The sequence below is a fragment of the Erpetoichthys calabaricus genome, chromosome 2 (genome assembly GCF_900747795.2).
Source record: "Erpetoichthys calabaricus chromosome 2, fErpCal1.3, whole genome shotgun sequence".
NCBI lineage: Eukaryota > Metazoa > Chordata > Cladistia > Polypteriformes > Polypteridae > Erpetoichthys > Erpetoichthys calabaricus.
The window spans coordinates 230139019-230152696 of NC_041395.2; the positions used below are offsets into that span (position 1 = coordinate 230139019).

The 13678-nt window shown below is 37.7% G+C and overlaps 1 protein-coding gene across 1 annotated transcript in view; it reads right to left on the bottom strand.

Moving 5' to 3' along the window:
- The window catches only part of waplb (WAPL cohesin release factor b), a 266382-nt gene that overhangs the window by 165110 nt on the left and 87594 nt on the right, over positions 1–13678 (bottom strand). The window contains exon 4 of the mRNA XM_051922842.1: positions 9566–9882. Coding sequence (XP_051778802.1) covers positions 9566–9882 — 317 coding nt within the window. The remainder of the gene's footprint in view (positions 1–9565; positions 9883–13678) is intronic.

Consider the following 13678-nt stretch of genomic DNA (forward strand, 5'->3'; position numbering starts at 1 on the left):
GTGAAAATAATTATTCCACGATGCCTCTAAAAAAGATTGTTGCCTCAGATAGTGCTGCAAAGAAAAAAAAGGAAGCCATGGGCGTTGAAATTAACTTACTTACTCCCTATCATCTCCCTCAAGCCAGCCAGGACTCTTCATAAAGGTAAACTACAGTTATATTATTTACCAGTGTTATTTATTAGGAAAATTGATTTTTATGTTGATATTTTTGGGGGTGCGGAACGGATGAACTGGATTTCCATTATTTTCAATGGGGAAGTTTGTTCTAGGTACGAGAAATTCGCTATACAAGCTCAGTTCTGGAACGAATTAAACTCGTATCTAGAGGTTCCACTGTACAACTATGATACAAATTAAAAAATTGGTAACCTACCATGTTACATAATCTACAAGGAAATAAAGTTACAAGAAAAAACTTAACAAGCCGTTACTATATTTAATGTAAAACTTTTTCCAACAAGAGGGATGAAAAGTTAAAAAAAAAAAACTATATATATTTTATATATATATATATATATATATATATATATATATATATATATATATATATATATATATAGGTGAAAAATAAAAAAAAATTAAAGTTAATTATTACTATTATTTTAGTTTTGACTTTGTCAATGTTTAGATCTCTCACAATATGTGGTACCTCCAAAATAACACTTGCTCATCTTATTTCAGCCTGTGTTTCGACTCCCAACTAAAGCATTTACATTTACATCATTTAGCAGACGCTCTTATCCAGAGCGACTTACAACAGTGCTTAGTAATCTACGCCTGTTCTTCAGTCTTTAAGGCTAGGATTAAATCTACTGTCATTAAACAAGTTACCGCTGACCAAGTTGTACACAAAACCATGCTAGAAGAAAATAGTAAGTTGTTAGTACAAAATTTTTTTTTTTTTTTTTTTTGAGAAAAGGGTAGAAAAGAGTATGGGGACTTTAGTCCCCCAAGTGCTGTTTAAAGAAGTGTGTCTTCAGACGACGTTTGAAGACAGTGAGGGTCTCCACTGTTCGTACAGCAAGAGGAAGTTCGTTCCACCACTGAGGAGCCAACACTGCAAAGAGTCTTGATGCATGTCGTCCTCTTCTTTTAAGTAAGGGTGGTTCGAGACGAGCAGTGCTTGATGTTCTGAGAGAGTGAGAAGTGACACGCTGCTTAACCAGTGCTGATATGTAAGGTGGTGCAGTTCCAGTTTTGGCCTTAAAGGCAAGTGTTAGGGTTTTGAACCTGATGCGGGCAGCCACAGGGAGCCAGTGCAGGTTCCGCAGCAGAGGTGTAGTGTGTGAGAATTTGGGAATATTAAAAATGAGTCTTGCAGCTGCATTCTGGATCAATTGAAGTGGTCGTGTTGCCTTTAGTGAAAGTCCAGACATCAGAGAGTTGCAGTAGTCCAGCTTAGAGATGACCAAGGTCTGGACGAGAAGCTGAGTAGCCTCTGTAGTGAGAAAAGCACTGAAGTAGAATTTTTTTTTTTATATTCATCACCAGATGTCCAAACTTGAAAACAAAAAAAAAAGAAAAAACAAAAACAGCCTTTGAAATCCACGTCTTCTACAACAGAAAATGGATGATTGTCCACAGCAACAAAGTTATCAAATTTCTTAGATTTTTCAAGAAACTATTCACAGGCTGAACAACTGTAGTTTTTGATTTCATGTGCGGTGGCATCGGATTCAATTCCTTTGCTCTGATGAATACTGTGCGTCTGTCAGAATGGCGTGTCTTCAAGTGTGAAATTAATATGTTGTTAATGAAATTAAATACTGTAAATATAAGTATCTGTTAACTACTTAAATTTAGACTTAATGTATTATGCTGTTATTGTTAAAAATTGCTTTACAGGGACTAAATTATCTCCTAGTATGGTATAAACATGATCTTATTCAAGAGTGGCAAAAACCATACCCGGCACTACTTCAGAGAAGAAGAAAAAAAGTAAAGGAGAAAGGATTGGAATTTAATTTGAAGTTATTATTTAAAGAAATTAGGGTGTCCAAAACTTTACCGACTGTATGGCACGATCAGTTTATTCAGGAAAATAAACACCCGAGAGATTAAGAATTTTTGAACTGTTGCTAATAAGTTTCTTTTCCTTTACCCATTGTGTTATAGAAGGTGAATTATGAGTGAGATAAGGTGGTAAGCTAGCAGTGCTGTGATCAAAACAGACAGATGTTCATTAAAGTAGTTTTAACGTACATTATAGCAATAAGTGCTGTAAATGTATTTAGGATTACTGTGATAAACAGAAGTCCTGCTGCTGACACTGTGTGACTACGTGCAAGTCCACTTGCCTGTGCTCCAACTTGTGAAAAAAAAAAAAATTATAACCAACTGTATCTCTCAAAATGTTCTAAGCCACTTTGGATAAGAATGTTAGCCAAAAAATGGTAATAGAAACAACTGCAGTTATGTTTAAGAAAATTGAACATTTTTGATACTATACCCAACAGAACAATACTCAGTAATTAGCACAGGAAAAATAACTAATACAAAATGAACATTACTAACATTAAGTCACTATCCATATTACCCTATGCAAGGACAAAAGCAACTAGAAGTTCCCCATGCAGCTATTAATATTAGTTGAAACCCAGTGATTAATTAAAATTATATAAATTGCTAAGAACTTGGAAAGAATCTGATTAATTGTATAAAAGAAACACTAAAGGTACTGATAATCTATTCATAGATTAATTCCAGTCTGAAAATGCACAGAAGCAAAAGTAGATCTTCAGGCATAGAAAAACTGTAAACCCACCTCAGTCTGTTGTACATAATACTTTCAGCACACGCAAACACTAATCCTAAACCATCTCTTTACTATTTGCAGCACAATCAGTCGCTTTGTGCACTGCAAAAATCAAATGCAGCTTCCATTCTAACCCCATGTTAGATTTATATTACTTAGGGGACCTGCACCTTTTATATGCAATTAATTATTTCAAAAAACGTTTGACAAAGTCAATTGTTTACAATACAGTTCAGTCAATTCAGACTAATTACGCTTACATAATTGCTTTCCTCACCCATTTATTTCCATAAAAGTGACTTTTATACTTTTATAGTTAACTGTTGCTTAAAGCATCAGGAGAAAGTTGCTATTGTATTAGTTGCTTGCACATGCAAGCCCTTTCCCTGTCATTTTTGGAATCCAAGCTCTGGAGAACAGGTAAAAGTAAAATTGATTGGTGTAACTGCTGTCAAGATAAAATTGTTTCTCATTTTTAAATTAGATGTGCTTGCAGATCAGTCAATGCTTTTCAAAAGGGAGACTGAAATTTTATAACTGCACAACAAAATCTGTTTGACATATCAACGAAAACTGAACTGTCCCAACAAATTTTCCTTAAGAAAAAAATTGCTAAATTTCAACAAAATCGGTCAACGGGGAGCACAGTTGCTTCATGCAGGTGAACAAACAGACTGGGCTACTGCAGTAAGTACATCTATCATGCAAACTATTCTAGTATAGCAGACACAGTCAACATACGCTACAATTTAATGCACTGTGTATTCCATTCTACAACCAGAATATCTGGTTCCAAGATTTTCCATCAAGCAGCAACTATCTTTGGTAATGCTGCCTAACTCCTCACCCTACCGGGGTCAAAAAATCTACTGGATAGCAGCTCTCAACTTTTGCAATTGATGGCAAGCAGAGCAAATGACATCCGAAAGGTGATGGATAAGCCTACCTTCTGATATAGATACAAGGCTCATGAGCTGTTCCCTTGACCAGTGTTCTCATTCACCCAAGGATTGACACAGCTATACAACAGAGTTTAGTCAAAGTAAATAAAGTACACTGTTCTCTTGTAAAACCTGCTGTAGATAGTGAAAAAATCCCTTTTCATCTGTTTAATCATAAGCACCACCCATTCCCTTTTTGGCAGCATAATCACATTTCGTATTAACTGACTACTCATTGAAGAAACAAAAACTTGTGCAATAAAATTAAATTACTATATCAGAACAATTCTGACTAGAACATTCTATTCATCCCAACAAGCAAAGCATCCCTATGAAGTTCCCCAATTTTAAGGTTGCTGAAGTCCTTCTCTATAACACACTACTCTGGTAATTTATTCCATGTGTCCATGGCTCTGTGCGTCAAGTAAAATCAACATTTGTGCAAAATTTGCCCTCAAATTTTCAACTGTGTCCCTGTGTTCTTGTTGAAGAATTTATTTTAAATAGCAGGAAATAACTGTACTAATTCAAATAATAATTTTGAACACTTTAATCATGTCTCACCTCTTTTGTGTTTGCTTATGCTGAAAAGATTCAACTCCTCCTTTGTTCATCCTAACTCATACAGTACCTCTAAGCCACAGAATCAGCCAAATCAATCTTCCCTGGATTTTCTGTAGCCCAGCTGTTTTTTTGTAATATGGGGACCAAAACTGTACACAACAGTACAGGTAAGCCTGACTAGCATTATATAACTTAAACATATATTCCACTGACTTGTACTCTACGCAAAATGATACACAGTCTAATCTCCTATTAGCAATCTGGATTGCTTCTGTAAACTGTCTTCATGTAGACAGTGATGGATCCACTATGACTCCTAGGTCCTTCTCATAAGGTGTACTTTCAAGTTTCAGACCTCCAAATGTGAATTCAAATGTAACATTTTTACTTCATCCATGTAATACCTTACATTTACTTACTTTAGATTTCTTAATTATATTTACTCATTTATATTTAATTTCAACTACCTTAAATTTGCCCAAGACCGTATGCTGTCCAGGACCCTCTGTAACCATTTTGATGATTGTACATCATTTGTCTTTCCACCTAGTTTGGCATTATCTGTAAACTCTATAAGCAGGGGTGCACATAACTTTTTCAGTGAGTTACTCAAGTGAGTACCATCAAATGGAGTTTGGGATTCAATTCAAAGATCTTTATTGGCATGACCATAAACAGTTGTGCCAAAGAAATTGAAAAAATTGAAATAAAACTATTTCTATAACATATTTAACAGTAATGTAAAGAATTAGGGTAAAAAATACAGATACAACAACAATAATAATAAAATAAAAATATAACAGCAGCTTAAAAAAGGTAAGAATCAGAAATACCTGATCACTCTATACAGAGTAAGGTTTTAATAAGTGCAACCTCTCTCACTGCTCTCCTCGCTGTCTACCTCAAAGTCCTCTACTTCAGCTTCCTGCATGATAGATGATGATGATGCCGCTGCAGATGCATCTCCCTCTCCTTGGTTAAGCCTCCGCTTAGCTGTCTCCATCCATAGGTCAACCACTGGTTTTGGGTCAAATGTCTCTGTGCTCATTTTTGACTGGTTAATGTGCATTAGGGCCATGAGGCGAGCATGTGACAGACGAGATCTGTGCTTGTTTTTTATTATGTTAAGATTTGAGAATCCCCTCTCACCGGCTGCACTGCTCAAAGGCAGTGTAAGAGACAGTTTAACCAATTTGACAATGTTGGAGTAAAGATCTGGATTGCTTGTATTTATTATCTGGACCAAGTCATACACAGAGGATGCTGCCAAGCGTTTCCCTGTTTGCTTTCAGCGCATCCATTCTGTGACAGTTGTGTCTTTGTCAAGGCTCAGTGTGGCTTCATAATTCTGAAGAATGGTACAAACTGTTGTGTTGCCAAAACGATGCAAATCTTGTATTTCCTGAGGCCAAGTTGAAGGATCAAATACTAAGAAATGATCACATGACTTCAGTGAGTCATATCGGATTCCAAACTCCTCAATTAACCCTGTGAGTAAGTTTATCTTGTCCCTGTCAGCATCAGCATTAGAAACAGTGTATGCTCTGTAGTGGCCTTCAGCATCAAGCAAAAGTGTAAACTGTCCTATGGCCACCATTAGTTCATCTTACATTCTCCAATGCTCAGCTTTTCCTTCTGAAACACAATGGATGTGTTCTTTAAAATCTTGCCAATGTCAAGCACGCTGCCCAGAAAACACTGAAATTGGTCTGTGCAGATATGCTGCAAGTCACTGTTATCACTCGTGGCCAGTTGCATTTTAATGGCTGGAAATAATCTTGATATTTTTAGCAGTGTGTCATGCCTCCATGCAGACCATCTGATATTATGAAATTTACCCAGTTTCACAAAGGAGATCACGTTCTCTTCAAACAACTTCTTAAGCACAGCTGTATTTTTTGCTCCACCTTTTTGTAAATAAAACTGCAGCAGCTTGACCATGGAGCTATTAAAGGTCTCACAGTACGGAATGTTGAGATCAGCCAATTTTGCGCAGTTTTCTAGTGTATGTGCGGTGCACAGAATGTGCACAAGGGAGTTTGATTAGGCCAAGGAACTCCATGGTAATCTGCCCAATGTTGGACACAGACACAATGAAAACGATTTCATGCTCGGTTTTAATGATGTCTTCCGATCCATCAAAAATCAGTCCCCAAAATTCTTTGCTTTCAACTCCACGCTAATAGTGCGCGCGATGATCTGCAATATCCGTGTGGCCGCCTCACATGAATGATACGCAGTTCGACATTTACTCCTAGCCTCTCCAGTAAATGAATACCTTCAGCATAGGAAGATAGGGGATGAGCATGTTTAGCTTTATGAAAGGCAAGAAGGAAAACATTACACAGAGCTTGCCGTTGTTCTTCACTTACCTTAGTTTGCCATCTGGCTAGAGGGCGAGTGGAAATTTCTTCCTGACTAGCTTATTAGAAATAGCGTGTACTCCATTCATGTGCTCCTTGCTCTTTTCAGGTTCGTCAAATAACGGATGACTGAAATTCTTTGAGCCTGTGTAAATGTCTGCGATATGTGGATGCGTGCGGCACAACTTACACCACATTTCAGTGCTCTCATCATTAGCTTCAAGCCACAGCACATCTTGGAGCCACTTTTCAGAAAAAACTTTTTTTCTGCTCTGGCTTGGATTGTTGTTTCTTTGCAGGTGGTGAAACACCAAAGTAGCTGCTTAATGTCTGTTGTTTTTTAAGACATATTGGCAACACAAGATAAACCAAAACCAAAAAGAAAACATATATTAGCATCATGAGGTGTCGATGCCCTCTGATGGTCAGGTCTGCACCGGCGCCGTAGGGACACAGATGACATTACGCATTTACAATTTTTTTTGTGCATGCGTACCAGTTATGTGCACCCCTGCCTATAAGCTTTTCTCTTATCTAGATTGTTTGTGTGTATTAAAAAGAGCAGCAACCCCAAGACTGATCCATGAAGAACATCACTTTTAATACCACCAAAGTCAGAAAAAGTTCCTCTTACCAGAACATTGTGTATAGGTGAGTTTAAAATTGGCTTAAACACCTAGAACAATGTCCTGAATGTCCCTTTACTTTAGTTTTATTACTAACTTCTGACATGGTGTACCTTATCAAAAGCATAATGAAAATCAGGGTAAATACTTTATGTAATTCTTTGATCATATGCTTTTGTTGTTTCCTTAAAGAACATCAGTAAAATAGTGAAACATATTTCCTGTGTGAATGCATGCTGACTAATTGCTAATATATAATACCTATGCTTGACATGTGATGTCCAAACTTATCCTTAACAATGCCTTGAATTCATTTACCCATGATCAATGCTGAGGTTACCTTCTTTTAGGTCTCTTTCATACTTAAGCATTGTAAATTTCCAGCATTTAATGTTTTTCAAGCTTTTTAATAGCTTGCACTTGCCAAGTGTTTGTCAGGCTTTTTTGTGTGTTTGTCATGTGCTTTTCTGGAGTTGCTTGAACTTTTAAAAGCATTTTTGCGATGTTTCAAAGAAGCGTTTTGTACAGAAAATATGACTGACATCATTTCCATTTTGTAAGTTGTGAAATACTGCCATGTTATGAGGGGACTATTGCGTCTCCAGAAAGTCTTCTATGGCTGTAGTGCTTTTAATCCTGACAATCACAGTACCAAACAGCAGGTGCTGTCAGCATTGTGACTGCACATAATGGGTTCACCCTGTTCTGCCATAAAGGTAATCAAGAGGACAATTCTGGACATTTTGAAGTTCACTGAAAAATTCCAAGATTACACACAGGTGTAAATAAGCATGTAAGCAGTGATATTTAAAGGAAAAAAAATTATTTCAGGAAAAAACTGCCTACTGCTGTCTGCAAAATCATGCTAGCATGTGACTCATATAGTAAGAGCTAGTGAGGAAGTGCACAACGGTAATCAATTAAAAAGAAATGAACATACATTTAATCCTGAAAGAGCTGAGGGATCAATTTAAGATGTCCAGTTTAGAGACACTGGAAGACAGTAATATTTGCAGCAGCACTGGGTATAAGAAGTAAATGTGGTAGACAGTCAACCAGACCTTTATGGGGCACAACCGCATAGCCAAGCACAAAAGTGTGTGCTGCATGCAATCTAGCAAAAGAAACATTAAGAGTATTGTTTAGATTTAATTCAGTTATTTGCTTAAGTTAATTTTAAACAGTGTGATCTAGTGGCACAGTGGTTAATGTTCACCAGGAAGCTCAGATTTAAGATGAAAAAGGAAGTTGGATGTTATTTACTTCACAAAGGATTAAATGTATTTTCTTAATTGAAAATACTAGCACATTTCTAGGTTTAGTGCTAAATCAGGTAATACTACTAGGCCACTCCGCCTATATGTTCATCTGTACTAAACTTTACCATCACTAAAATTAAATGGATAGCTGTAACTTGTGTTGAATTCTTGTCATTCAATGGGAAGGTATTTGACCACATTCGCTGTCACTAGATGACCAAAACATGACAACACCTGCCTTTTTTTTTTTTTTTTTTTTTTATAAATAGTTTCAATGAACTGGTTCAATTATTATTCACCTACAAAAAGTCTGACTTCCTGTAGCAACACTTCCAAAAAGCTTTGTTTTCTTTTACCAGCATTTTATAAGCGTTATCATTGATTTCAGTGTTGTAATTGTTGGGCTGAAACCACTCAAAACCTATTGCTTAAGAAGTTTTCTAAAAGGCTCGCTGCTAAAACGCTGAAATGTGAACATTATACCTGAAAACTGTGGCAAATTAAACTTTCAAGTAGTTTAAGAGCATTCCGGTCTCCACTAAAACACTAGAAATATGATTTGGTTTTAATGGGTTCTTAGAGTTGTGGCTTGCTTGTTTGATATTCCTACAATATAGTAGTGTGCAAATTTTAAAACAAATATTAAATAGCTGAATCATGTTCACTCTTAATCACAGTCAGCTTAAACTGAAAATGCTGAACTCCATCAATCTGTCTCCTCGGAGCTCATATATCTTGCCGTTCCAGAAATGGCCTAGTCGCCCTCATCTGGACTTTATCACTGCTATGTCTTTTTTCTAACATGGAGACCACAACTGTATACTTTTGGTCCCCTATGTCTATGCCATAAAGTCACACAAAAACTTAATTACAGCAGAAACAGTTTCTTAACAAAATATTATTAACTTTGGCATAACAACAATTTCCTCATTTATAGTGTTTCACTTTTTCACCTTGAATCCTAAACAAAGAAATTGTTTTAACAATAAAGTTGCACTCTACTTTTCAGACTTCAATTTTATAAAAACTATGGTAATTCCACCTTTACTCTTACCTGTGTTAGAACTGGTCTGGCTATCTTGAGAATCATTTTCTGACTGCTGACAACTTGGGGGTGGTAGAGAAAATGCAACAGAAGCAGCTTCAATCATTGCTTTTTTCTTTGAATTTCTCTTGTCTTGTACAAGCAGATGATCTTCTTCCTCACTATCACTTTCACTTAGATCATCAAATCCAAAGTATTTAATTTTGTAATTTGCACCACCTGAGGCTGCAACATCACCCTTGATTCCATAGACTTCATTTTCTTCATCAAATCCAAAAAACTCCAGCTTTGCATCTTTTTTGGACTTGCTTTGAGTGGGTCGGAATCTATATGGAGACAGATATCAGCATTACACACCTCATTAACAATAAGCAAATACAAAAAAACCTAATATTTAAAGAGTCATTAAACTGCTTTTTATATCTTCATTAACTCTTTTAGGGCTAATTTTTCTTTTGTTTCTTTTCTCCCAGGGCTGAATATTTTTCCAAAAACTAACTTTTTTTAAAAAAAGAACACAAAGGAATGGTTTAACATATCAAATCAACAAAAAATACTTATTTTGACAAATGTTACTGTCTTGCATGTTGTACGAGCCTGCATACTATATGATTTCACATACATATCACATACATGTTACACAGCAAAAGTCCTGCATACTATGATATCGCGCAAAGCAGCCAATTGTATGCATTGCCACATTGCACTGCTTACAATATGTGTTGCACTGGTGCCTTCTTTTCAGTTGTCTATTGCTGCACACAACACAGTCAGGTTTGTATTTTTTGTCCTCATATGTTGCAGGAAAGTGGCGCTCAGTCAGCATGTCTGGCACTGCTCTTTGTGATGGCCTTCCTCGCTTTGCCAAAGGCACTGCAACATACTCTGCCAGCAAACAGTCAACCATATTCTTGCGGAAATCTGCTGCAGTCATAGTGCTGTCACTGTTTGCCTGCTTGAACAATATATAGCCATTTGTAAGTGCAATCTCACGCATGCAATGGTACACAGTGTGGTACTACTTGGTGGACTTATGGCTGTAAGCGTATGACCCCAGCATCTGATCCAGTCAGTCAACTCCAGCAATTTTACAGTTATACTCAAGTGCAACTGGCTTGTCCAGCTTCCTACCTTCTGGGTTTCCCTTTTGACGAATAACTTTCTCACATATATTGTTAGTGTGTACTGTAGAGAGACAAGTCACCCGTTTGACATCGTGCCATGCCACTGCCAACAAGTTTTCTGCCCGCATGAAAACCGGATTGTCACCTCTTTTCATCTTCAGCCTGTCTGGCTTTAACTGTGAAGGTATGTGTCTCCTGTTCACCCTCACTGTGCCACAAGCTTCAATTCCCCTGCTCTGTAGCTCCATGAACAATTCTGGTAATGTAGGGCTTTGTGCGCAAAGCGAGTTGCATAGGCGTGCACGTCCAGCAAGCCACAAGTTAGCTTCGCTCACTGCCTCAAAATGAGTGAACAAACAGCGCCAGATGATAAAACAGCCTCACCATCTACGTCGTCAGAGTTAACTGCCAGACGTGGTTCATTCACACTCGCATGGCAATGGTTTGGTTTTGAAAAGACTGATGTTGCTCTAAAGACGGCAATCTGCAAACTATGTGGTAAATTGGTTGCCGTTAAAGACAGCTTGACAACTAACTTGTTTCACCACTTGTGAACTAACCACCGCACAGAATACGAAGAATACGAAAAGCTTAAGGAGTCAACTGTCCAGCACAAGTCTAAAGTAACCAAGGTACAAGCACGAAAACACATTCAGCAAACTTTAGCGGACTCATTCTGCAGAAAAAGTGTCTTACGACAACAAAAGCAACAGATGGCATGACATAACAAACGCTGTCACCAATTACATCGCAAAAGATATGGTGCCAATTCAAGCGGTTGAGAGAGATGGTTTTAAACTTTTGAATACTTTAGACCTAAGGTACACACTGCCTGGCCAAAAATATTTCAGTCAAACAGCTCTGCCTAAGTTGTACGATTCGAGTCACCAAACTCTGACGCATAAACTGCAAAAGGTTTCACATTTTGCCACAACAACGGATTTACGGTCAAGCCGAACATCCGAGCCATACCTCTACCTAACAGTGCATTTCATTGACGAAAACTGGCAACTGCAAAGCTTCTGTTTGCAAACATCCTACTTCCCAGAAGATCACATTGGCAACATCATTGTGCAAGGTCTGAAAGATGCGCTGGCATCATGGTCATTGCGAGAAGACCGCATGGTTTGCATGACAACAGACAGAGGGGCTAACGTTGTCAGTGCACTACGGATTAATAACTGGAAGAGGCTACCTTGTTTTGGGCATAGGCTTCATATTGCGATTGGTGAGTAATTTGGGGTTCCTCTATAAAATGAAGTTTAGGTTAAATTGACCTTATTTATTATGACGTTTAAAAATACAAAAAGACCTGATAAGTAAAGCTGTAGATGACAAAAATAATAAAATTTCAAATAATACATTATACAATAAAAATATAAGAATGTTGTAATGCAATTAATATATGCAGTACACTTTGAATGTTCCGTTAAATTTTATATTAAATATTTTCCAAAGAGGAGCATGCGGGATCCAAGGATAGACAGAGCCATAGGAGTTTGCAAAAAGGTGGTCGGAGGTTTTTCCAGTAGCTAGGAAAAGAAAAAAAGCACTTGTTGATGCACAAGAGCAGCTCAAACTTCCAATGCATAAACTTATCACCGAGTCACCAACAAGACGGGGCTCAAGACAGCGCATGATAGAGAGAGTTATTGAACAAGAAAAGCCATTCATCATGTTTTGACTGCAGACAAAAAAAAAACAGGCATCTTGTCCCAACATGGCAAGATGTTGAAGTGCTGGAGGCAGTAAGTAAAGCACTAGGCCCTCTTCTGGAGTTCACAGATGCTATTTCAGGTTAGCAACTTGTAACAGTTTCTTACTTAAAACCTGTGCTGGCCTTATTCAACTCTGATGTCCTGGAGGTGAAGTCTGATGACACAGACCTAACCAAAAAGATTAAACAAGCCATTCTAGAGTATCTGAACTCCAAATACACAGAGGACTGAGTAGACGAGCTGTTGGGTTTGGCATCCACACTTGACCCACGGTTCAAAAATCGCTTTAATAATGACGACAGAATCAAAGCCATTACGATGGCAGCTGCGAGAGAACTTCTGTCTGTGGCGACAGAGGAAGACAGCCCTACCTCAGGACCCTCAACTGCTTCAGCTCACCCGATGGCTACAGAAACTGGATCAGGTGATGACACAAGAGAGGGAGCAAAAAGAAAAAAAAAAGTCTTTTGGCAGCTATTTCAAAAAAGCACAGGAATTCATAGAAGACGAGTCTCTGCCCATTGCCACTGAAAAAGAGATCAAGAGCTACTTAACACTAGAATTACCAGAGCCTATGAAAAAACTTGTAGATCCGTCCCACCTTAAATCGCTTCTTAAATCCGTTCGCACCTCTCCGCCAGCGTCTTTTGTCATCTAAATGTACTGATAAAGACAAGCTGCAAGTAGCCGGCTATTCCATTCCCTCACCGACTTAGAACGTGCACGAATTTCTCCCAGCTCATGCCTTAATTGATTATCTGGGAGTGAAGTGGAGTTTTAGAGTGGAAATAATAAATCGTTATTTGGAACACACACATGTCATTTGGTTTCCGTTTCTACAGTAATCTGTAAACACTTTTAAAACAAACGCTTTTCATATTCTAGTAATACTAGGGTGCTGTACCGTGTTAGCCATTATGAATGTAGAGAAAAGCCAAGCAAAATGACACCTTTTATTGGCTAACTAGAAAGATTACAATATGCAAGCTTTCGAGGCAACTCAGGCCCCTTCTTCAGGCAAGATGTAATCTATCTATCATATTCTAGTAATAAATGACAAAATGTAGGCATAAACTATATAATGTATGAAGCCTGAAGTCCAAATATCAAAGAAACACTTTCATGAAAGGTACAAATAGAACAAGTGCGCTTTTATTCAAAAATACAACTGCAGAAAAAAAGCCGCCTTAGTGTGCAACACTGACACTTATCTACAACGACTGCCGCCGTGGCGCAACAGTATCAGTTGCTGATTGGGAATCAACAGGTCACGAGTTCGA